The 27,479-nt window shown below is 32.6% G+C and overlaps 1 protein-coding gene across 2 annotated transcripts in view; it reads left to right on the plus strand.

Moving 5' to 3' along the window:
* Positions 1-27,479, plus strand: part of CNTN5 (contactin 5) — a 1,190,057-nt gene that overhangs the window by 695,090 nt on the left and 467,488 nt on the right. For both annotated transcript variants that reach the window (XM_076002462.1, XM_076002463.1), the window contains exon 4: positions 18,377-18,598. In XM_076002462.1, the coding sequence (XP_075858577.1) occupies positions 18,377-18,598 (222 nt within the window). The remainder of the gene's footprint in view (positions 1-18,376; positions 18,599-27,479) is intronic.

Below are 27,479 nucleotides of genomic sequence, written 5' to 3' on the forward strand. Positions count from 1 at the left end.
GATGTCAGACAGATAATGAACAACAGAGTTGGAATTTGGGCATGAAGAAAAAATATGCTTGAGGAATCAGAAATTAAAGTTTTAGAAATATTTTTACATGCAGTAATGTAAATTACAGAATGAGTCACATTGAATAAAGAAACTGTCAATAAAATATTATACACCTAACTGTAGAAATAATGGGCAACTAAATAATTATCACTTACCGTTCTGTGCTTTCAAAAACTGTATAGGATTCCTTATAGATAGATATTATGAAATTCTGAAAATTTAACTTACTGTTGCTGCATTTTTAAATATATTTTCAGTGTTTGAAATACTATAGTATTACAATTTTATTTTTTTATTTCTTTTTGATGGTAATTTCTACTTTATTTTTTTCTTTTAATATATATTTTTTTAATTTCAGCATATTATGGAGGGTACAAATGTTGAGGTTACGTGTGTTGCCTTTCCGCCTCTCTCTCCTCCCCCGAGTCAGAGCTTCAAGTGTGTCCATCCCCCAGATGGTGCACATCATACTCATTATGTATGTATATACCCATCCCCTCCTCCCATCTTCCTGATGCCCCATACAGGTTATTCTTATATGTCCACTTAGGTGTTGCTTAGTCAAACCAATTTGCTGGTGAGTACATGTGGTTCTTATTTTTCCATTCTTGGGATACTTCACTTAGTAGAATGGGTTCCAGCTCCATCCAGGAAAATACAAGAAGTGTTATATTACCATTGTTTCGTATAGCTGAATAGTACTCCATGGTATACATATACCACATTTTATTAATCCACTCATGTATTGATGGGCACTTGGGTTGTTTTCCACATCTTTGCAATTGTGAATTGTGCTGCTATAAATATTCAAGTGCAGATGTGTTTTTTATAGAATGTCATTTGTTCTTTTGGTTAGATGCCCAGTAATGGGATTGCTGGGTCAAATGGTACATCTACTTGTATCTCTTTAAGGTATCTCCATATCGCTTTCCACAAAGGTTGCACAATTTTATTTCTTAAATCTGTTTTCTTCAATTCATCAGGGTAATTTCTCAATCACAATAATATGTATTCCCTTGCTTGAGATGAGAAACTTTTGAGTAAACTACTAATTTAAGCTTTGAAATCTTTTTCCTTCATCTATGAAAATTTAACATCATCACACATCAGAAAATACCCAAGTACAAAATTTCCCAATTTACTACTTTTAAACGAAAAAGCCGGTAATCTCCAGTCTATATAGTTTTACTGCATTGAATGAGAAAAATTAACCAATTAAATATGGATAAGAATTTGATTTTTTTACAATATGCTAGACACATTCATTTGGAAATATATATTTAGCAAGTTGACTAATGAAAAATGAGTTGACCAAATGCGTGCTCTAGTTTGCAAAATATTATCACTTCCAGTGAAAATCTTAAACTCAGCTCAACTGTTTAACAAAAAAATAGTGTGATATTTGACAATATGTAATGCAGCTTATCTCAAACAGATTAGATTTTATGCTATTTTACCGATCTTCAAAATTACTTTCTAAACTCAAAAATTATACCTATCAGTTCTCTCAATTACATGAGTTTACCCAAAGCCTTGATTTTACATTAAGATATTTATTAATTTTTGAGGTAGAAAAAAACTTAGTACAGTATGGTTTTATTATAGAACTAGTTTTATGTGTATAATCTTATAACTCCAAAGATTTTTCAACAAATAAAATTTCACAGTTAATATAGGGAAAAGCTATTAATAAGAGAATATAATATTTTAAAATATAATTAAAATGAATTTGTATACTAAATATGCTTGAATCTGTGTTTTGAATTAGAATTATATTTTATAAACTAAGATAAAATGCTTTATTAAGTTTTTAGTTTTGTTATATATAAGTGGAAAACCACCAAAATTATATTTTTACAAACTATTAAGTGTTTCATAATGAACAAATAACAGGACTAGAAAATAGCAAGGGAAAAGGGTGAAAAGAAGACATAGCTTGATTCATTTGAGAAACCATAGAGAATTCATTACTGAGAGATTAAAATTTGAGAGAAGGAGGACAGGATATAGTATACATGAATTTAGACACAGTAATAGTTACAAAGGGCCTTTTCCCTTGGAAGAAAATTCTGCTTTTCCTGAAAAGTTTAGAGGAATGATTGTAGTATTTTGGGCAGGTATGTACCAATGTCATAAACATTACTTTTGTGAAATTGTGAAGTATAGACTGAAAAGATCTGTGGAAAACTTAGAAGTGAGGATTAAATAGCAGTGCTTATGGGTGTGGAGAAAACAGCACTTATGAAGGTTGGGTCTAAAGTTGCTAATACCTATGGAACATACAGGAGATTTCAACTAGGCAATTATATACAAAGGTCTGAAGGTGAGAAGAGAGATTTGGGTTATTTTTACAGAACGCCAATACAGACAACCCCATATATATGAACCCTTGTTTGTATACATAAAAAAATTTAGAAGTATTGTTTGTCATTTTGAAAACAAATCAGCTTGATAATTGAACAAATTTTCAATTTTCACTAGTTGTTTTAGCAGCTTGTAGACACAGTCTTACAATCACTACTCATTAGGGTATTGGAACTATAGCTTTCTACTCTCCAGGGAAGCAGTTTGCTTTCATAAACTATGATAAATAGAAGAATGAACACTTTCAATATGATATAATTAAACATTATGGGGAAGAATGGTTTAGGGTTCTTTGTGACATTTGGCTAAACATGCTAGCAAGCAAAAATACACAAATGAAGGTCACATTTGCAATTATTATAAAAGTATCCAAATTTTAATTAGGTAGCTGATAAATGTCATTGAGCCTTAGTCGCTGACCAACTGTCATTTTAAAAAAGGAGAAGAAAAATGTCACCTGAAAAGTCAGAATTTTGTGCATTGTCATGAAATTAAAAGTTGTAGCCACAATAAAGTGTATTCAGCACTAAACTGTTAAGTCGGTCTCATCATAATCTCAAACAAAGTTAAAAAAAGAAATATTTTGACAGCATATGAGATGTCACTAATATACAGATTTTCCAGCATTGTTTTGTAAAGCACCTTATCTTTACTGTGGAAGCACATGGAGGTATACTAGCCTTGAAAAACTCTTCTTAAAGTCTAATTTAACTTTTTTTTTCACATGAGTTTGGATTAAATTAATTCTTTATTAATGGATTAAATATCAACCAACTTTCTCCCTCCAATAGCAAACCAATCTTCTTAACCTCAGATAATTTTGTACCTGGCATAAGAATAAAATAAATTTATATCACCTCTTAGATATCCTAAAAATGTTCTGAACTTTAAATAATATTTACTTTAAAAATGTTTGACCCTATCCTCTGAAAAAAATAATAAATAAAATAGGCTAATATGAGATTTCTACTAAATTAACTTATAAAAGTAGAACAAAGTAAACACACACACACGCACACACATACTCTGTGTTCAATCTGACTAATATCTCTAAATCTAGATCCTAAACTGGTTAAACTGATAAGAAGTATATTTAAAAGGCATAAGTAAGCAAATAGATAAAATTATGAAGAAAATGATAAGTTTTACTGGATAAAATATAAATATTTTATCTATAGTATACTATCATTAAATTAAAACACTACAGTAAATAAAATAATTAATAGTAATAATATATGAAGTGCTTTCCCCCCCTGCTAAAATTTTCTTTATACCACAGAGTTTTGTCTTCATATACTAATGAAGATAGTAAACACAATCATACAATATCTAAAACTGAAAAATCATACCTCTAGAAAATAAATGCAAATTATAACTTTTAGATTGTTATGAATAATATCATTGGTAAGAAGACCGTTAAAATGCAAACACACACCACTACCACCATCACCACCTCCACACCTATTTTCTATAAGAGACATATTCCACATGTATAAGCTCAGTTATGATCTTCCAATACTCACCTCACTACATTGCCTATAACTCTGCTTTTTTAAAAATTTCAGTGTTAAGCAGATGGAAATGATTTATGGTTACATGGATTGCTTTTGTAATTTTGAGTCACTGCTATACATGTGCCCATCACCCAAATAGTGTTTACTGTACCCATTAGGTAGGTTTTTCCCTGCCTCCTACACACCCCCATCCCCTGCTTGATTTCCACTAACTTTTACATTCCTCTGCACATGTGTGCTCATCAGTTAGTTCTAGTTTAACAGCGAATGCATGTGGTGTTTGTTTTTCCATTCTTGAGATACTTTACTTAGGATAATGGTCCCTAGTTCCCTCCAAATTTTTGTAAAAGGCATTAATTCATATTTTTATGACTGAGTAGTACCCATGGTATACTCATATCATATCTTGTTAATCCACTCATGAATTGATGGGCACTGGGGTTGATTCCATATCTTTGCAACTGTGAATTGTGCTGTAATAAACATTTGTGTGCAGATGACTTTTTGATAAAATGACTTTTTTTCCTTTGGGTAGTTACCCAGTAGTGGGATTGCTGAATAGTATGGTAGTTATTTGAAAAATATCCATACTGTTTTTCATAGGGGTTGTACAAATTTGCAGTCCATCAACAGTGTATAAAGCATTCCTTTCTATCTGCATCTAAATCAGCATCTATTATTTTTGGACTTTTTAATAAAAGCTGTTCTAACAAGAGTAAAGTGATATATCATTGTGGCTTTAATTTGCAATTCTCAGATGATTAGTGATATTAAGCATTTTTTCATATGTTTGGTGTCCATTTGTTTATCTTCTTTTAAAAAACTTCTGTTTGTGTCTTTTGCCCACTTTTTAATGGGGTTGTTTGATTTTTTTCTTGCTGATTTGTTAGAGCTCTTTGTAGATTCTGGATATTTGCCCTTTATTGGATGTAGAGTTTGTGAATATTTTCTCTCACTCTGTAGGTTGTCTATTTATCCTGTTGGTTATTTTCTTAGCTGTGTGGAACCTTTTAATTTAATCAAATCTCATTTATTTATTTTTGTTGTTGCTGTAATTGCCATTAGGATCTTAGTCATAAATTATTTTCCTAAACCAGTATCTAGAAGAATTTTCCCTGTATCTTCTTCTAGAATTCTTATGATTTCATCCCTTACATTTAATTATTTTATCCATCCTGAATTAATTTTTGTGAATGGTGAGAAATAGGGGTCTTGTTTTATTCTTCTGCATGTGGCTATTCAGTTTTCCAAGCACTGTTTATTTATTAGGGCTTTTTTTCCCCAGTCTGAGTTGTTGTCTGGTTTGTCAAAGATCAGTTGACTGGAGGTAGATGGTTTTATATCTGGGTTCCCTATTCTGTTGCATTGATATATGTCTCCATTTTTGTACAAATACCATATTGTTTTGGTCATTATAGTCTTGTACCATAGTTTGAAGTCTGGTAAGGTGATGCATCCAGATTTGTTCTTTTTCCTTAAGATTGCTCAGGCCATTTTCAGAATCCAGATCTAGAACTAATATTCTAGATCTGTGAAATATGCTTCAGTATTTTGATGGGGATCACATTGAATTTGTGAGCCACTTTGGGTAGTATGGACATTTTGACAATGTTGATTCTATCCATCCATGAGCAAGATATATTTTCCATTTCTTTGTGTCCTCTGCATTTTTTTCCTCAGTGTTTCATGGTTCTCCTTGTAGAGATCTTTCACCTCCTTAGTTGAGTCTATCCCTAGGTATTTTATTTTCTTTGTAGCTATTGTAGAATATTGATATAACTCATATTGATATAACTCATACCTTGACAATTATTGTTATATAGAAATGATACTGATTTGGATACATTGATTTTGTAACCTGAGATTTTGCTGGATTTATTTATTAATTCCAGGAGTCTCTTGGTGGAGTCTTTGGGGTGTTCTGTAGAAAAGATCATGTCGTCAGCAAAAAAGTCATATTTTAACTTCCTCTTTCCCAATTTGGATACCTTTATTTCTTCCTCTTGTCTGATTTGCCCTGCCTATGACTTCTATCACAATGTTGAATGAAATGGTGGCAGTAGGAACACTTGTCTTGTTCCAGTTCCTATGGGGAATGCTTTCAATTTTTCCCTATTCAGTATGATGTTGGCAGGGGTTTGGGATATGTGGCTTTTAGAATTTTGAGATATATACCTTCTATGCCTAGTTTGTTTTGGGGGGTTTTATCAGAAAAAGAGTGCTGAATTTTGTTACATGCTTTTTCTACATCTATTGAGATGATCAAATGATCTTTGTTTTTGCTTCTGCTTATGTGGTGAATCACATTTATGAATTTTCATATGTTGAACCATCCTTGCCTCCCTGTGATGAAGCCCTCTTGGTCATGGTGGATTATTATTATTATTTTGATGTGCTTTTCAATTCGATTTGCTAGTATTTTCTTGAGGATTTTTGCATCTATATTCATAAGGGGTATTGGTCTGTGCTTTTTGTTTTTTATTGTGTCCTTTCCTGGCTTTGGTATCAAAGTGATACTGGCTTCATAGAATGAGTTAGGGTCCTTTTAAGAATCAAAAAGGAGAAATAAAAATTCAATAAGAAATAATGATTTGATATATGATTTTAAATGAGGCAGTATATACAAATGGGAAAATGAAATATGTGACCAATAAGCACAATGCAAATTTAAGTAATGATAAAATATGATTTATATTATTATATTTGTATAAATTTAAAAAGATAATTGGCCTTAGTAATTATCTAAAAAAATGGTACACAAAATAGCACAATGAAATATTAAAGAAAACATTGCTGTCCTATGATGCTAACAAGAGTATAAATAAGTCACAATACCTAGGAAACAATTCAAGAGCTATTTTAACTTCAGAAATTTTACTTCTATGATGATATTCTAAGAAAATTACAGTAATCCTCACAAAGATGTAATATTTGTATATATACACAAACATTTTTACAGCATTATATATGACAGATAAATTCAACTAATTATAGAAATATGGTTGAATAAATGATAAGAAAACACAAAACTGGAATGCTATGCAATCAAAAAATGCTTCTTAAATACATTTGTAACAGCATTAAATGATCACAATATAATAATAAATAAAATTAGAAGATTGTATATAAAAATTGATCCCACTTTCCTTCAAACGAAACAAATCTGCCTACAGCTTTGTTGGTATATCAATGTATACATCAAATGATGATATATCAGAATTTGTTTTTGAAAAGTGTGCCACTTCTGGATAGCAGTATAGTATAAAAGCAGTATAGTATAAAAGATGGTTTTGATTCTACAGTGAGCATATATTTCTTTTATAGTCAGAATGTTTAAAACTACAATTCAGGGGAAATTTAGGGTACTGTCATTGCTTTTGGATCTGAACTCTGCAAATTATTCCCTGAGGGAAGAAAATAAGAGTAGGGTCCCTCTAATCCTGAAAGCAATACCAAAAGGAAGAGATAGTAGCTGAGCTAAACACTCACAGATTTAAAAAGGTACCATGTTGCTTTAAAATTTAATTTATTTGTAAATCTTTTGACTTGGAAAATAGTAGAGTTTGTAATCTATAGAAACCTTACCCTAGAAATAGCAGTTCCACAATTGAGAGTTGCTTTCTGGAAATATGGTTTGTTTAGATATTGAATTAGCGTTATAGATGGGGCAAATGTGTAGCACTGATGGTGAGAGTGACATATTGAATCAGATTACAATATCTCAGTCTGTGTGAGGATTTTGTTTCAATTTGACCAATTAACTGGACCAAATGTGTGGTCAGTTTAGGCTAGAACACAGCAACCACAGTAGATGAGTGAATTAAAATTGATTTTTACAGATATTTTGTCTGTTAAACAAGAACTCACCTAACTTAGGTAAAATGTCACTGAGAAATTTTATTTTGCTATCTTTTCTTTGAAGAAATTGCTGTTAGGTGCACAATTTCCCATTTATTCCTGTATGTGCTTCACTAGCCTGTAGTTCCTAGAGTCAAAGCTGTGGGCCTGCATTTGAAGAAAAATTGCCTCATAATGAGGTCATTTGAAGACTTGGTAACTAACTCACCTTATAGGGATTCCTAGGCAACATTTTCAAGTGCTAAGTAGCAAAATAAAAACCATAAACATGTTTCTAATAAGTTTATTTCCACTTATGAGAAATGAACAAACCTCTATTCAAATTCCATCTCTGCTGCCAAGTGCTTTTTGATTGGTATCAATTGCTTCTTTCTAGATGCGCTCACCTGAGTTAGCTTGAACAGTAATCCTATTATGCTACCTATTTCTCTCTGACTTTTAATATTGTGGTTTGTGACTTGAGCATCTCAATGAGACTGTGATTACTGGGAAGACACTGACAAACAGCTAAAGATGATGAACGTAGGATTTTCTTTGATGGTAAAATATAAAGATATTTATTTGCTCAGAGCAGCTACACAAAGCAGGAGCCAATGCACCCACACAAGTGGGAAGTTACAAATTCCTTGGTCCCTACCACCTTCCTTACAGAGATATACCTCTTCTCTGATAGTACCATGTGGACTGAAAATTCTACCAGACCTGAGAAAAACCATTATTTCCTCAATAGAGGAGAGTGGTGATATACCCTCTGACTGCTATATAGCTTGTAGCAAGTGTAAAAATAAATTTCCATACATCCTCAATTTGAAAAGTACTAAACTTTTTCCTTAAAGGCAATTGTAACTATAGTTTTGTCTGAGTGACTCTGATACTGAATCTTATCCAAATTCCATAATTATAAAGGGATTTCTTTGAAGTTTATATTATTCTTTTCTTAGTTCGTAAGAATTCTTTGAAAGCAAAGATTGTGTGTTTTATTACTTTTTATATTTCCATAGTTACCTTCCAATATGGGACACATAATAGATAATCAATTAATGTATTTTGAATAAATGATAAGTCCTGTATCAGATTACATTATGGTCTATGCCCAAACATTTTATAACTATATTTAGCCATCTAGAATTCTATTAATGTTATTGGCCATCTTCAATTCCATTCCAAAATCCAGAATTACTGAGTGCACCTACTTTTATAGATTCTAGAGTCTATACTGCACCATAGGAAACACTGAAAATAATGAAACACATGCTTATTTTTAATATCACTGCATATAATAAAAGCATACATTGCCCGCAGAATAATTTCTAAAGTTGAGAGGAGAAAACATTTTGTTTAATTATTTTTTAATTGCAGCATTTATTGCTAAGCAATGTCAGCTTTGTAAAAATTTATTCTCAAATACTATCTGTTCTATCTTAAACACATAGAGAATAGCAAGGTAAAACCTAATATAATCATTACAGAGTTAAAATTTCACCGAAACCTTTAATTATCCAAAATAAGAGGGAATACTTTAATCACTAAATTAATTTGGATATATTTCACAACTAGCTCCTGCACTTACTAATTTCCTCAGTGATTCATATTCCTATTTGTATTGTGAAGAAAATATCAATTTAGTACAATAACACTTATACTTCTGGCAATATAAGAGATCATCTAAATGCTATAGATTTTTTTTTAAACTTTTAACAACCATGAAAAAATATACAGAATAGGAAAACTATAAGAACTACTTTTTGCTATAAAAACATATAATATCAGTCCACTGTGTACTACTTGTCATGATCTATCTATGCATACAGATAAACATTCACTATTTAGAAAAGAAGAAAAAGTTTTTACAAGTCCGAAATCATTATGACTTCAAATGTAAACAGTGTACTTGAGGAAAGATAGAAATAATTTAGATCCATGCTTCTTTTCCCCCTGTATTTCTATTTTTCAGTCTTATGCAAGGAACACTATAAATGCAGTGCTGTTAAATATTTTCCTTATATCTTAGAGAAAATAAAGTTCAGATGCCAGACTTTGGTGCTTTAAAAATAGAGAATTTCATCCTCTGCATATGCTTTCTTGCTCCTGCAGCTAAAACACTGTAAAGTTTACACATAATACATTTCTTGAAGAAAGTGCTGAGTTGAGACATAGAGTACATCTGATGTGGGCTATTTCAAACTCTCCTCTGCCATAGATGCAGACAACCAAATTGAAATGATGCACATTATTTATAAATTATTAACCATTGCTAAATATGCTTCACACGACTGGCTTTGCGGAGGTGTTTCATCCATCCTTGCAAGCTTCATAAAACAGTAGCAGAGTAAAGTTGCACAGTTAACATTAATTCTCATCAAAGAGAGGACAGCCTTAGCAATTACCCTGAAAAAGGTTAGATATCAAATTTCTTTATGCTGACTTTGATGCCAAATGGAGTCACACTGCAGGTTTGGATATTGTAGGACTTGTGCTTTTTCTGTGCACTGTCATCAATATATGGTGCCACTTTTTGCTCTCTGATTTATGAGCCAGTGATTGAACATTAATATTCTTGAGAACATCACATATCATTTGGTGCTATAGTTTATTTATATTTACTTTGATATATTTTATTTACATTTATTTTTATATTTTAGATGAATATTTAAAATCAAACTTGAAATATAAAGAATAAATAAATTTATATAAAAATCTTTCATTTCATGAATTTTTGGTGTTGCCTATACTTCTATAGCTATAAAAAGTAACAGCAGTGTGGAGAGTTGACAGAAAAGATTCAAATACAGAATCCAATAATGATAATCTAGCTTTATCAAATCAATATTTTAAGAGCTTTAAAGTTCTTTGTAAAAATATTGTTCACACTCAGGAACAGGAATAGAATTCTGAAGTTTAATTAGTACAAGAAAATTTAGGAATATTTCAATTTTGGTAAGGGATTAATTATTTAAAAATATAGCCTTTATCATATTGACATTTTATTTTATCTTATTCATAAATATTGCCATAAAGAATCCTGGTCCTACATATTCTAACCTATTATTTTATTAATATTATTTACATTCAATGGCAATGTTATTATCTGTAATATGACCTTTTAAGTAATGAAAAAGAATGCTATTAGTTTCAAGACTGCAAATAGTAGCAATGTCATTCTGACTTAATAGACTACAATTTTATTATAGAATATTAGTTCAGTTGTCCCAGGGTCATAATATTAGGAAATATTTAATGAAGGCATTAATATTTACTCCTATCCAACCTCCAGCTGGAATTTCATGGTATGAGAGCACCAGGTTAATTGAGTTTTATCGTAAAATCTCTGGGCCACTTTAGAAACAACTGTAATGCATGTTCCCTGAGTTCTGATCTATAAAAAATGAGAACACAAAAGAAGAAATGATTAATGTATAACTAGATTCTGCTGACATCATCAGCATAGATATTTTTTAAAAGATTAAGCAACCAATGAAATTTTTTCTCTGAAAATAAGTTATGCATCACTCTTTTTTCCAAACCACTGACAGGAATATGGAAAAAGATGAGTAAGTCTTGCTTTAGCCAATAGAATCACAAGAATCTATATGTGCTGAGATTTCTGTAGATCTATCCATTCTATTAATGTTCAGATTTTTTTCTTAAGAATTTACTGATGGAAATATATCTGTTAGGAAAATAAACATGTAATCTTTCCCCTTCCCATTATCTACTCTTTTAATTTATCAGGGTTAAATGAATGTTAAACTTTAGTATTTATATTCTCATTTTGTGACCCAATCAAAGCTGGAACGAGTAAGCCCAGTATAGAGAGTGGTACAGGGAAACAACTAAACTACAGATAATAAAAAATAATATAGATATAATTTATTGAGTTCTTATTATCAGCCAGGCACAGTTGCAGTTGCTTTATGTGCTATTTTATTTGATCCCTATGACAACCTATCAGGGAGGTCCTATTGTTGCCCTCATTCTAAAAGCAAGGGAACCTGAGGCACAGACTTATTCATATCTTGCCAAAGGCACAGAGCTGCCGTGAATTAGTCCAGATCTTTGAATTCATGCTGTCTGATTTTGGAGGCTCTGTTGCAAACAGGTGTACCGACAGAGCTGCCCTCACCGAAAAATCCCAAGCAATAAAATGAACGGCTATGGTGTAGGAGGAAGATACATGTGCCAGAGCTAAGAATTTTTATACTCAGGAACTGAGCCCTGATGGCAGCACTGTAAAAAAAATAAGATGTTGGCAAGTTTCCTCTCAAGGCACTCTCTGCTTTTTATTTTCTCTTTTCTTTCAATTACATGTATCATAGTTCTTAATTGTATATAATTTTAGGATCATTTCATTTGTTTAATGTTCCTCTACTAATACTTTGCCAATTGGTAATCCTCTACCAATACTCCCAGATTGTAAATTCCATGAAGGCAGGGACCACTTGTGGTTTACTCATGACTGTATCCCCTGTTCCTAATTCACCACAAGAATTCAATAAAGAGTTATTGAAAAAAAATCAATGAATGCAGAATGAAGAAGGAGTTAATTAGGAGGAAAATGGTGCTTGAGGTTGCTGAAAGAAAGCAAGGAATGATGTGTACAAGGAATCCAGTCTAGAGCCCATCAGAGTAGTACTTCTATTTCTATTTCACTGGGCTTCCTTGAAACACAGCCATAATTAAGACCCAACCTACCCTCTTTTTCATAAAGTAACAATGCTTGAAATGATGGATAAAAACAAGTTTTGAATTCTGAATAAGATTTACCAAATGATCTACCTTAGAAGATGCCTTTCAGTGACAGAAGTCAGGAGACTTGAGGAAGCTAAAGCAGTACCACAAAGGGAGAGTAAAGAAGGTTTTATTTCATTTTGCTTTGCTAAAAGTAGGAGTTAAAAAGAGTATAGGAAAATATTGGAATTTCAAAGACTTACAGCAGGTTGCAAGTAACTGAGACTAGAGTCAAAGAGGAATTCCTTTGGGAGGAAGCGGATGTCTATGAATGTGATCATTTAAAGGGTAGTTTATAGGGAAACGAGATGTTTTCTAGATTCATAAGTTGAAGAGACAAAAAAGAACTAGCAAAGGAGATAAAGAGTTGTCAGTGAAATAGAAACAAAGATACAAGGTTGTGGTATTGTGGAATCATGCATAACAAATGTTTAAAGGAAAGGGAAATGTTTAACTGTGTCATATACTCCTAAATGGTCTAGTATAGTAAAAGTTGTTCCTTAGATTTAGCAATGGCCTGGTAATTATTAATTTGGAAGAGAGACATTGATGTGAAGTGGTCTAAACAAGACTGCTTGGAATAAGGTCCACAAAGCATGGAAGGGGAGGAATTGAACACATTGACCATATATACCTGTATTCAAAGAATCTTACTGTAAAGAACCATAGGCAGAAGGAATGGTAAGGTCAATATGGCTTTAAAAATGATAGAGAAATTTGTGTAGTTATGTGAACAGTCTAACAAGGAGACAAAAATTGATGCTGAAGGAAAGATAGAAGGAATTATCTGGAGAAATGTCTCTAAGCAGTCCAGATGGAGTGGAATGGGATTCAGTTCACACAAATCAAGGGACTGGCCTTTAATAGGTGCACAGACAATTCATTCCTGTAACCCAGCTCCTACCAGTGAAAACAAGGCAGACTGTGTAAGGAGTGCATGCACATGGTGAGAAGATGTGAGGGACTCTTCTAATTGCCTCTACTTTGTCAGTGAAACAGGAAGCATCATCATCACTAAGGCCAAACATGTATGGGCTTGAGGGCGGAGGATAAGATGCCAGTGATTCGTCTTGGAGGGTAAAGAGAGTAAGTTGACTAGTGAAATGGAGTAATATTTCTTAGAAACTCAAAAGCCCTGCTAGGAGTTATCACAAATTGAGATTTTTACACATGATTTTGTGTTTTCCTCTGGTTACAAAGTATGTTGATACTTGAATTTAAGCTAGGGGCAGGGGTAGGATTTAGGCTATGAATAAACAATGGAGAGTGAGGAGCAATGTGGTTGAATGTACATTGAAGGGAGTGAGTAAAGTTACGGATCATGGACTTTACCTTAGAGAGGGAAGGAATTAAGGGACTGAGAAGAGAGCACAGGAGAGGGGAAGGCTATTAAGATCTGAATATTATAGGTCTTAAAGGAGCTACAATCATAGACAGAGGAGATGAAATGATAAGATGGACAAAAATATAGGAAGGAAATGAAGTTATTTTCACCCTTCACAGAGGAGAATAAAATCAATTCAGTCTCTCAAAGATGAGAGTTAAACAAAGTCTTATAAGTGAAATACCACTTTCTCATTTATTTATGATAATATATCTATTTTCCAGAGTTGATGATTCCCAGAACTGGGATTGAGGAGTGGAGAACCTGTGGGGAGATGTCAGAGAACGGGGCTGGACAGTTAAAAACGCATCAAGTAGGAGAGTTAAAATTATCACTGAAAGACAGAGAGGCCTCACTAAATTGATGGTCAGTTGCACTCAGACCACGAGACTGACGAAAGCCCCAATCTAAGGCACGGGCCTGCATGTTAAAAGGAAAGAGAATGGCAGCACAAAGGTTCTAGACCATCTCCAGAGCTTGGAAACTCCTCTTCACCCCTTGGCTCTGACCCCACTTTCACATCATCTCTGCACTGGGTGTGGAGAAAGCAGGCAGCTTTGATATTGCTGGGTGCCCATTTTCTGCAGGGCCAGCTTCTCCACACTTGATCCTCTTGGATTGATTTAACAAATAAAGGACTCTGCTGAGGGTGAAAAATTCATGCATTCCCTTCCTATGTTTACATTCAAACCATTTGTGTTTCTGTCCATCCCATTCTATCATTTAATCTCTGTCTAGGATCTCAACTCCTTCAAGACCTACAATCTACTAATTTTAATACCCTTTAACTGTTCAGGACCCTCTTCTCGTTTCCTCAATTCCTTCCCTCTTTAGGGTAGAGTCTATGATCCATAACTTCATCCACTTCCTTCAATGCACCTTCAGTCACACTGCCCCTCACCTTCAATTGTTTTCTTGTGCTAACTCCCTACCCCCAAGTTTAAATCCAACTATCAACAGATTCACCAGCTGGAGAAAACACTAGTCTTCTGCACTGTTGACTGCTCCCTTATCTGTATTGAAAGACTCTGTTCCCTTACCTTCAGAGACATCCTATTTTTCTGCATTTCCTCTTTTCTTTCCAGGTTCCACTGGCTCTACTGATTCTCTTTTTTTTAAACATATATATTTTATATTTTCTTGAATTTTTTTATTTCAGTAGATTTAGGGGTTACAAATGTTTTTTGTTAACATGGATGTATTGTATAGTGGTGAAGTCAGGGCTTTTAGTGAACCCATCACCCTCTGCTACTTCTTTTAATGCTGATACTCCTTAGGATTCCATTTTCAGCATGCTATTTATTATGTTACATACATCCTTAGTAAATTTATATATGCTCATAGTTTTGATAGCCATATTTTTTGGTTACCATTCAGTAATATATCTCATGAGCTGCATCTGATGTTTGCAGAATCTTATAATCAACATGAATGCCCTAGAGGCACTTCAGGCTCTCCGCCTGTCCAAAACTGAATTCATGACCTTTCACTCAAGCACATGACTTTTTCTGAATTCTTATCCTTCTCCTTGTGGCACTGACTATGCCCAGTTTCTTCCTTTCCCAGTGCCCCTCCAATCAATTAGTCATCTTATTGATTTCATTCCCATTCGTATTATCATCTCCTCATTCCTGACTAGTCTTTGTTGATATCATAGCTTTAGGATCTTAAATAGTATTTATTCTTTTGTCTTATTTCAATATGGCACTGCAGCCAGAGTGATCTCTCTAAAATGTATGATGTTATTCTTTCAAAGTCATACCAGCTTACCATAATATACTAGGCATTTCATCATTGGCCCTTTGCTTACTTATCCAGCCTTAATATCTCCTCCCACTTCTCTCCCTCACACTCTGAGCTCCTGACCATTTTAATCCACCAAGAGGACCATACTGCTTTTCCTTTCCAGGATTTCATATATTTTTTTGTCCGTTGTCTGGAATATCTTTCTTTCTTTACTCAGGTCTCTACTGAGCTAATCATTAATGTGATTTCAGGACTCAGTTTAGGTAGAATTTCCTCTGGAAAGCATTTCTAATGGCCTTAAATTGAATAAGAGGATTCCCCACCATGGTTGAGAGCCCATAGGTCCCTGAATTACATTATAATTTTATATCACATTATAAAATTTATATTATATATCACATTAGATTGAAATTGCATGCATACTTGCCTTTATTCTCCACTAGATTATAGCTCCTTGAAGTCTGGGGCAATTCTAGCATTTGGCACCTACTAAGTTCTCAGTATATGTTTGTTGAAAGCATGAATGAATGAATAAATTGCCAGATGTCTAGTAACAGCTTTGCGTTCACATTAATTGATAAAAAAGGAATTTCTACTGCAACAGATGAAAATGATTACATAATAAATGAAGCCCTAGTGTAGAGCACACAGCCAAATTAGCATTTGACTCATCTCTATTTATGTGGAATGGCACTTGCCAACTTCAGTACTACTTGGACAGTATATATTTTGTTAAAACATATAGAAGAATTATAAGCATGATGATGATCCTGGCTTTTTAAAACCTCATTATGGCCTTTCTAGCTTTCTACTAATTATTCTTATCTGGCTATAAGAACTATAAACCACATACATTCCTATACTTCATTTGAATTTTTAGCACTAGCCTGGGACCATTCTTTTTTTTCTTCTTCTTCTTCATCTTTTTATAAGTTCGCAGGTCAGGTGGTTAAAACACAAAGCAATAGAGTGTATTGAAAAATGAATAGGTTCAGAAACTACAACTACAAACTATCTTAAAGGAAAACTCATTCTCTTTTCATTACCTTACACCTCTAGGTGCCAAAACTTGCATTTAATTTCAGGTTTTAAAGGAGATTTTATGTCTACCCATAATCTGTTCACATATAGTTTGCCCATGAGAGGTTAGCTATTTTCAGTTAAAATTGATCCACCTTTCCCAGATTTGTGGTTGAACAGCAAAGACTAAAGGACATGAATCTCTTAACAACTTCTGATGGGCTTGGACTATACATATCATGCTCATTTTAAGTGTGGAAAACATCTAAAAATATACTTTTTTGAGTTTCAGAGAAATCATATTTACAATTTCACAGAACAGAAAATGTTCAACTTAATTTGATGCTTAACACATAAAGTGTTATTTTCAAATCACAGAAATGTTTCTTGCATTCCAAAATATCTCTATAAGGCAGTATAATGATTCTAAGTAATTTTAATTAGGAGAAAGCTTACCAACAAAGACAAGTTATTTTTTTTTTATCTAAAATTAAGTTAGCAATGATTCAGTTCAAAAGCCAGATACCCTGAACAAAAATGTCTAATTCTTAAAAGTATTTATATGATCAGCAAAGAGTTCAGTTTAATTAATATTAGATGTAGAAAAAAGTTACAACTCCCTGTTGCTCTTCATAATTCATCACACTTTGTCTTTTTAAAAATTTTACTCACATACTCTAAACTTATTCTCCTCTGTGAATATAAAAGAGAGCTAGTACAATCTATTTCAGGCACTAAGTACATCTTTTGTAATCAAACACCTTGGGAATTAAAGAAAAATATGGGCAAGAAATTTTTCCATAATAGATAAAATGGGACTTTTATAATTTTATCCCCACCTCATATTAAGCTATATAAATTATATAACAAAACCTATAAAATAAATTTCATCCAATTTTTTTTATATATAATAGTGAATTTGACTGCTTTTCAAGAACATGAGGTATAACTTACAGCCTAGTCAAAATATATGTGCTACATTGGACACATTTCCTACTACGTGATACATTTTAGGTGATGAAAATCCAATCTGTATTTATAGAATGTGAGAATATATTTTTCCTATTTTTTAAGAATAAAGAAGGAGCTGATCTAATGTATTTGAATGGATATCGTAATAGTAAGGCAAAGTCAAAAAAGTTAGTTTACAAATATTCCTGACACAAAGTAGCTTTTAAATGTCCTTCCTTCTTCCTTCCTTCCTTTTGTTCATCTTTTCCTTTTCTTTTCTTTACCTTTTTCCTTCCTCAATTTCTTTTCCTTTCTCTTCCTTCCTCCCTTCCTCACCCTCCCTATCTCTCTCCCTCTTTCTTTCCTTTCTTCCTTTCCTCCTCTGCTCTTTCCCTCCTTCCATCCTTCCTTCCTTCCTTTCCCTTTCCCTCCCTCCCTCCCTCCCTCTCTCCCTTCCTCCTTCCTTCCTTCCTTCCTTCCTTCCTTCCTTCCTTCCTTCCTTCCTTCCTTCCTTCCTTCCTTCCTTCCTTCCTTCCTTCCTTCTTTCCTTCCTTTCACCAAACATCATAATTAGTTGAATTTTCGGAAAATATTTAAAAACCTAAAGTAAGATTTTTTTTTTCTCATTCTAACTGTAGTTTACTTTTGGTTGCTGCTCTGAGGAAGGTTTTCAACAATGTCTTCAGAAGAAACAATTTTCTTGAGAACAAATAAACCAGTCTCTGCTGGAATTCACTTTTTATTATTTTTGCTTTTACAGAATATTCTGAAGCTCTTCCTGGTATCCCTACATCATATGCTGCTTTGCTAAGAATTAAGAAGAGTTCATCTTCATCTCTTTTGGGTTCAAAAACCAGACCACGGTACAGCAATCCTTCATTAGGAACACTGAGTGTTTCTTCCCCCAGCTGGAGAGGAGCAGCTCAGCATTATTATTCTCCCATCAATCTTTATCATTCCTCAGATGCCTTCAAACAAGATGGTAAGTATCAAAGAAAAAATGCACCTTTAAAAAGGAGGCAGGAGAGTTTTCAAGAACTGAAGTGAGCTGGTGGAAAATTGGAGGATGTTAGGGGAGATATTGGTCATTGTGATTAGGCCATCTGTGTTTATTAACTAGTGCTTATTAAAGTTAGGCTCCTACCCTCTCACAGAGACTGAAATCTATGTTTCTTGACGGTTACATTTTAAATGATCAGCTCCCAGGACATGAGATAGACATTACTCAGTTATAAGGTTGGAAAAATGGCAAGAGACTGGGAGATTATTTACATTTTAAAGGGCAGAGAAAGAATTTATATTTGCAAGTTTCTAAAGTAAATGCTCTAAGAAAAGGGAGGTTAAAAGACTATAGCCAAGAAGAAACCTGTCCAAAGTTTATCAAGCTTAAGGGAACGTTAAGGCCATCTTTATCATAAATTAGTTGTCTCTTCTAAACATCTTTAAATATTTTTATACATTTAATTTTTATTTAATTACAGTAAATATCAATCCTAATTTAGGATTAAGACTAAATATAGTCTTAGACTGAAAGTTAAAATATGAATTTGTGAAAGGTAATTTGACAATGAATAACAATAACTTTAAAACAGGCATATCCCTCAATCCAATTGTTTTATTTCTAGAAGTATATTCTGCATAAGAAAATAATGTACATGGCACACAAAGATATATGTATATACTTATCATTACTTGTGAATTGAAAATATGAAATAATCTAAATGTCCAACACTAATATATTAGTTAAATTAATACTCTGCAGCTATTAGCATTATGGCTTGAATATTTTCTAGATGTTCTCTACTTTGTCATTTTGGGATATACCAACAAAACAATGCAAGATTAATTAACAGAGAGATATACTAGCACCTTATTATTACCAGGCTGTATGTCAGTCCCTTTTTTATAGCTTATCTCATTCAATTTCCTCAACAAATATGTGAGGTCAATATTATCACTGCCTTATACAGAGCTGGAAACTCATGGGCAGATAAGTGTATTTTACAAGGTCACACTACTAATAAGTAGCATAGCCAATTTTCATTCATATATCTACTGATTTAAAGACCAGTATACTTTGTGCTACATTCAATTGTGACTGATGAAGGACTAAACATTAAAAGATACATTGTATAAGAACTAAACTATTTGGAAAGATTCTCAAAATATAAAATAAGGTTGTGGTGACAAGCACAGCAAACTTACTCTTTATGGTTATACCAGTTGTTGCCATGTAGAGCATGATCTCATAGTGTTGACATTTAAATGTTATTTATGTATGTATGGTGCTAGCACCTGTTTTGTTTTTCAAACTATTTATGCTTAGTATAAGTTAAAATTTTTCATTACATTGAATTTAATGTCAGACTCAATCAGGCAGAAACATGTTAGAATTCATGTTCTTTAGGCATTATTATTTTATGGTAGAATATTATATTAAGGTAGAATATATTGAGTAATCAGAATTGTGATCTCCTCTTTATTTGGTATAATTTTCTATCAACTAGCATTCTATTCCTTTGTCCTCTTATGTCAAATGGAAGTTAAGATAGTCACAACAATAAATAAAACGTAGCTAGAAAATATAAATTAAAACACATGAAAATCATGAAAACTAAATACTGGGACATAAGATAGAGCCAGGTATGAGACTAATTTAAAGTGCTGTTAATGCCTATATACTGGCTGTGGGCTGGTCTCATTTTGGATAATTAATAGTAAAACAAGAAAGTCTGATTATATATATTTCCTAGTGTTTCAAGCATTTAAGTGGAATAGTTTTTCAGTAAAAGCACAACTATATGACACTAAGATCAGAACAATTTTTCTGGAGGGTCCTTATTAAGAGTTTATTTTTTGATATAATGGCCAGTGACATGAACATTACTTTCACTGTATACATAATAATGAATTTCATCTGTTTCAATGAAGGCAGATGAAACTCAAACAGCAGGAATGAGAAGCAATTCTCTAAAACTGTGCTCCTCAATCTTTATAACTAAATTGCTTATTAAATATAGATCACCTTTGGAAAATCTGGGATGGGACAAGATAATCTCATCAATTAAAAGTTCCCAGGTGATGCCATTGATGCTGGTCTGTGGATTATACTTTGAGTAGCATGGCTCTAGGCTGGGCATCAATTTAGTACGATATAAATCCTCTACTGATTTAGTTTAATCCATATTTTAGAGTATCAGGAAGAATGGATATTCTGAGTATTTTTCAAGTAATCTTCCATAACTATTGTTTTCTCATCTGAGCATTTGATAAATCTTGGCTAGATGTGACTTTGATTTCGTTCTCTCTGACAGGAGTCTGACATATGGCTTTTGTCAGGTAATTCCCTTTAGCCTTAATAGAGAGTAAAGCTGAGGTTGACATGCTCTTGTGAAAAATGAGAAAACTAACAGAGCCTGAATAGAAAGTCATCCTACTCCCGCTCAGAGTTAAGCCAAGAAGTACCCCAGATGGAGCAAAGATTTTTCTGAGAAATGTAAAAACCCACTTTTGCAGAGCAATTTGGAGAAGCAATTTCACTTCTGGATAAATAACTAGAGAAACTCTTCAACACATGTACAAGGAAATAAAAAGTATGTCACTGCAATATATGTTCAATAGCAAAAATTGGAAACAACTCGATGTCCATCAGAAGGGGAATGTATACATACATTATAGATATTTTATTCAAAGGAAACCTAAAACTGTTGAAGTGAATGGGCTGTATCTTTGTGAAACAAAATGGGGTATACACCAAAATATAATTGTGAGTAGGGAAGATAGGTTACAGAATATCATATATAAAATTATTTATGTAACATAATTAAAAATAATATATACTATTTATAGATACATATATATGCTATACTTTTAACACATGAACTTGAGACAGCAAGTTGAGCATAGTGCTTATAGTGCTTACCTAAGAGGCCAAAGGAAGACGAAAGCAGGAAAATAATGTCAGGAGAGGGAAGACGGATGATCTTAACTTGTGATATTTTATTTCTAAAAGAAAATATCTGAAACAAATATGATAATACCTCTAATAGATAGACACTAAAATGGCTCACAATGATTCTCACCTTTTGGTATTTATAGTAATCTCTCCTCTTATCTGTGGTCCAAAGCTATGAGCCTGCTTCTGAAGAATAGATTATGAAAAAAGTAATGGGATATGATGTCCAACAGTGAATTACAAAAGATCCTGCCTTCCATCGTCTTTGTCATCTTTTGCTCTCTGGTTTGCTCATGCTGATGAAAGTCAGCTCATGTTGAGAATTGCCCTATTGATAAACCCACTGAGAATGGCCTCTGACCAACAGCCCATGAGTAATTAAGGCACTTAGTAAAACAACCCTCAGGAACTGAATCCTATCAATACTTATGTGAGTGAGTTTGCAAGTAGATCTGTACCAATTTGAGCTTAAGGGTGAGACTCCTGCCCCACCTTGGAAAAGATGCAGAGCCTGGGAACCTGGTTAAGCCACATCTGGTTTGTTGACCCATGGAGACTGAGATAATAAACACATAATCTTTGTTCAATTTGTGGGTATCCTATTATTCTCACTATAATTCTATATTTTTTACAGAAAATTCTTCTTATAATTTTATAGTTTTAAAGGTGCTTTTATATGTTTCTTCTATTTTAATTTTCTGTGGCATCTTGTGACCATCTCATCAGGTTGGTATTCTTTTCTAGGAAGCCAATTCCTATGTTCAGACAAGATTTGTTTATTCAGGTCTTGATTATTCATTCTTCTTTGCTCGCCTTTATATTCTGTGCAAGGCCTACTTTTAGTTCTATTTGTTACATTAACAGATGCTGCAGAGAAAAACTGAAAAAAGAAAGACAAAAATTGAAAGTAGAAGAGATAAAATTCCAATCTTTCCACACTATTTTACTTGTTAATAGTTTATATTAATTGCATTCTACACTATTCTTTCTTTTACAAATTATCAAATATTTAAAACTAAAGGAAATAAATTCATAAATGTCTCTTGTAACTATATATCAGCTTTATATTTAAATATTTAAATATTTTAAAATATTTTAATATTCTCCAATCTTGCTTCAGTGGGGTATTTTTGACATAAACTTTGTTGAGAGCTGCTGAGTATTTTGCTCAGATGTCATTTCCCCTTTTCCAGTGTTAGAGGAACCACTATATTAATTTTGTCATTCATGTGCATGTATTATCTCTATATGTGTCTAAGCCTATAAACTATATGTACTAATCTTTTAAAATTTTATATAAATGATATTGCATATAAAATTCATGACCCACCTTTTCTGCATCAACATCATACTTCTGAGACTCATCTATCTTGATATTTGTAGGTCTAAGTTCATTTCATTTCCTACAAAACTATATTATAATTTATCTATTCTCTTTATGTAGACAGGTTATTTCTAATTTTCTGCTGTTACAGTGTCAAATGAGTGGGTTTTTCATTTTATTTTTTGCGTGACTCAATGGCAATTATGTTATATGTGTTTTAGGAGTGCAATTTTTATATTAAAGGATTGTAGCTTTTCTAGATATTGTCAAATTGACTTCCAAAGTGATTGACACTTCTACCAACATTGTGTGAGTGTTCACAGTTCTTCACATTGTCACCAATATATGATTTTTACCAGTATCTTGAATACGGTATGCTATTTCATTGTGGTTTAATTTGCACTTCTTTGAACAATGAGGTTGAAATTTTACTACGTGTATATTGAATATTCTGTTTTTCTTTTATGCATATTACTTATTCACATATGTTGACTATTTTTTATTCAGATATTTGTCTTTTTATTCATCTGTACAAATTTACAAATGAAATGATCACTAGTTGGTTGAATACATTACAAATATCCTCTCTTAACACTTGGGTTGTCTTTTTACTTTGTTAATAGTATCTTTTGTGGGATAGAAGTTTTTGATTTTAACATAGAAATAGCAATACCTTCCTTTGTAGTCTGTGCTTTTTGTATTTTAATGAGAAACCATTCTGTGTTTTTTTGTTTGTTTTCTTTGTATTTTTTTTTTTTTGAGACAGAGTCTCACTCTGTTGCTTGGGCTAGAGTGCGGTGGTATCAGCCTAGCTCACAGCAACCTCAAACTCATAGCTCAAGTGATTCTACTGCCTCAGCCTCCCAAGTAGCTGGGACTACAGGCATGTGCCACCATGCCCAACTTATTTTTTGTATATATTTTTAGTTTGTCCAGTTAATTTCTTTCTTTCTCTATTTCTCTCTCTCTCTCTCTCTCTTTTTTTTTTTTTTTTTTTTTTTTTAGTAGAGACAGGGTCTCACTGTTGCTCAAGCTGGTCTCGAATTCTTGAACTCTAACAATCTGCCCATCTTGGCCTCTCAGAGTGCTAGGATTACAGGCGTGAGCCACCACACCCGGCCTGAAAAACCAATCTTAACTTGAATTTTATTTATGTCCAACTTTAAATTTTGATTTTCATATTCAAGTATTTTAACTACATGAAACTATTTTTATATGTAATATGAGGTAATGACCTGATTTCATTTCTATTTTCTATTTTTGGAGTACTCTTTTAGAGTATTTATTAACTAATATAATTTGTAAAATCACCTCCTTCATATTTTCAAATGTACTTTCAAATCCTTCAATAACTTGGTTTAGTTTTTGTCAAAAATATTTTTTATATCTTGTGTTATGTTTATTTTTAGATCTCAGACAGTTTTTGTCTCCTAGAAAATAGAAATATTAAGCATAGTTGATTCATGGTCTTTGTCTATAAATTGATATCTATAGCCCTATGGCTCTGTTTCTGTTGTTTGTTAGGTCTGTTAGTTCTTACTTGTATGGCCTTATCTCATAGTATGTGCTAGATACTGTATTAGAAAAATGGTTTGTAAAAATAGCTAGCTGTGTGCTCAGGAGGAAAAAGAAAAGGTTTGGCTAAAACTAGCCAGTATCTGCTACATTCTTCTTTCTTTGAAATATTTTTTCTTTCCCCATGCTTTCTGTTGGTCAGATCGTGATTTCTATATTTAATTCCTCTCTGTTGTTTTAGATTTTATACATTATATACCTATTCCTTTAGTGATTACCATTAACTTAGTTTATTATTTTAGTGATTATCTTTTATGAACTTAACTAAGAAATTTCCCAAGTGTAAAGTTATTGAATAATTTTATTTTTTCAAACATGATATATTTTCTTTAAATACCTATTTCTTTGTCTTGTGCTAATTTTACCTTTGTTAACAAAAATATATTTTAAATCAATATTTAATTATATTTTCCATATCTTATTGGTGTCTGTAGTCATAATTTCATCTATCATAATCCTCTCTGTGTTCACATTTTTTCTTAATGAAACATATTCTATAATGATGAGGCTATGACTATGGTAAACTATCTTAGCCTTTATATGTTTGAAAAGATCTTTATTTTGTCTTCACTCTTGAATGATGGATGGTTTAACAGGTGTAAAATTCTAGTTGACGGTTATATTCCCTTAATATTTTAAATATCTCCTGGCTTCTCTTGTAGCAGGTAAGTCTGTTATCAATCTAATTGCCATTCTTTTGTAAATGATTGCCCTATGTGAGTTTTTCTAATCCTTGACAGTTTGCAGCTTTATTGTGTCATTTCTAAAAGTGGACGTATTTTTACTTATCTGCCTAGTACTTACAAAGCAATTTCAAAGAGAAGATAGCATTTCTTTTTAAATGTGCAAAATTCTGCTCTCTTCCTTCAAATACTGCTTCATCACTAATTACATCATTGTTTCTTAGGAGGAGGGCTATCAGTGGTGTGTGTGTGTGTGTGTGTGTGTGTGTGTGTGTGTGTGTATAAAATCTTTAAATCTCTAAGTTGCATTACATTGGGTGGACTTTTAATAGGCTATATAGGCTATATTTTATTTGCAAGGTCTTTTACCAGTTCTTTTTTACATCCATCTATTCTTGCTTTATTTCTAACCTTTTTGTGTTTTATAATTGCTTATTCATATTAAGGAAATTCATTCTTTCATGTATAAATTTGAGTATTCTAAGTACATTTCTTTAAAGTCTTAAGTTAGGCAGGATTTTAAGATGTATTTTATCTAGAATGAATTATTGCTCCTATTATTGACTTTTATTTTTCTTGCAGCATTACCTATGTTGGAATTTTTGGTTTTCTTTGCAGGTACACATGGAATAGAAGGATTTTTACTTACTTTATTTTATCCTCTCTCCCTCTGTGCTTACGTTTTAGCTATAACCAATTTGTAGTCACTGCCACCTGGTCCTCTTCCCTCCAGATAAGAGCCAGTTCTTATAATGGCATTTTAAGTCACCTGTCCCATAGTACTGTTGGGGATATTGAGATTCAGTCACTGAGCCTGGGAACATCTTAATTTAGTTCACAGTCAGGGAGCCGTGTCTGCCTGCTTTCGACTCCCAAGTTCATACGTTTTAATGTACCTGTAGCCTAATGTGCTCACAGTTTTGAAAGAGACACACATACAAAAGGCACACAATCTCTTATTATAATTATCATGACAGAAGCATGTACAAGATTATGTAGAAGCATAGAAGAAGGCTATTAAATCTAACTTATGTTGTATGATCAAGGAAAGCTCCACTGGGGAAGTAATACTGGGTCTAAAATATATTGTATGTGTAAAAGTCCATTCCAGATAAAAGAAATAGTATGTTCAAAGGCAAGGGGGCAAGACAGAATGCTCCTGTGTTTAAAAAACTGTGCATTATATATTATGCTTGTAGCAAAGTGTGAATGACTACAATGAAATTATTAATGGACTTATACTTCTTATTAAGGACTCTAGAAATTTTATCTTAGTTAACAGTAAGTCTCTGTTAAGTAGTAATGGAATCTTTTTATCAGAAATTTCTTGAAAGACCTCTGAGCATCTACATATAAAGAATAATACTATTAATAATAACAATAATAATAGTAATAGCAAAATCACTTCAATAGCAAGAGGAACATTACAAGGGTCAGCAGGATGCTATCACGTGAATAAAGGGAAAAGCTGATAATTGTCTGAAGGAAAGCAGTAGCAACAGGGATACAGAGAAGATAATATTATATCTGCCTATATAATACTAGAGTGTCTCTATATAGCTTTATTTGGTCAAAGTAGTCTTTATTGGTTCTTTTTAAATTTTTTATTGGTTAATTGTCTTGTATTTTCTCTAAGCTGTTTTTGACATTGTATCAGCAATAGCCTGAATCTACTATAGAATTCCAAACATGTGGGATGAAATTAAACAGGTAAAATTTAAAAGATTATAGTAAATTGTTAGAGTAAATTCCAAAAGAAACATGAGCAGTATATGGTAATATCATATATTCTTATTAGGTCTGTGTCAGCACAGAAAAATTTTCATAGAGACAACATATTTATCTATAATAACTTACAAATAGCTTTGTTTCCAACATTTCAACAAATATTTCTATAGGTTTATGAAGGAATGTGCACTAAAAATAGCTTGAATGGCCCTTTTATACTGTTTTACCCACCTCCCTACATTATAATGGTAGCAATACTCAAAATACTTTCTCTGTTTGTGATTTATGCAGCTTTTTGCCTATTTTTCTTTGATGAGCTGATAACATGTTTAGAATAGAATTATTACAGTAAATATAAAGCATTATCAGTAAGATTTAATAAATTAGAAGGACTAATTTTTTTTTATCCTTCTATAAGAGATACTGGCCACCACTCTACTGTGTGCAAGCTGCATGTTGCCTGATCTCAAGACAGTTATTGTTGTCTTAATCTCTAAAGCTTTAAAAATATTTGGAAACCTTTTTGATAAATGTCATTATGACTGTATGATACATTTGTATGTATTGTGCTTTCTATTTGAAAAAAGACACAACATCA

This window comes from Microcebus murinus, chromosome 4 (genome assembly GCF_040939455.1).
Source record: "Microcebus murinus isolate Inina chromosome 4, M.murinus_Inina_mat1.0, whole genome shotgun sequence".
Taxonomy (NCBI): Eukaryota; Metazoa; Chordata; class Mammalia; order Primates; family Cheirogaleidae; genus Microcebus; species Microcebus murinus.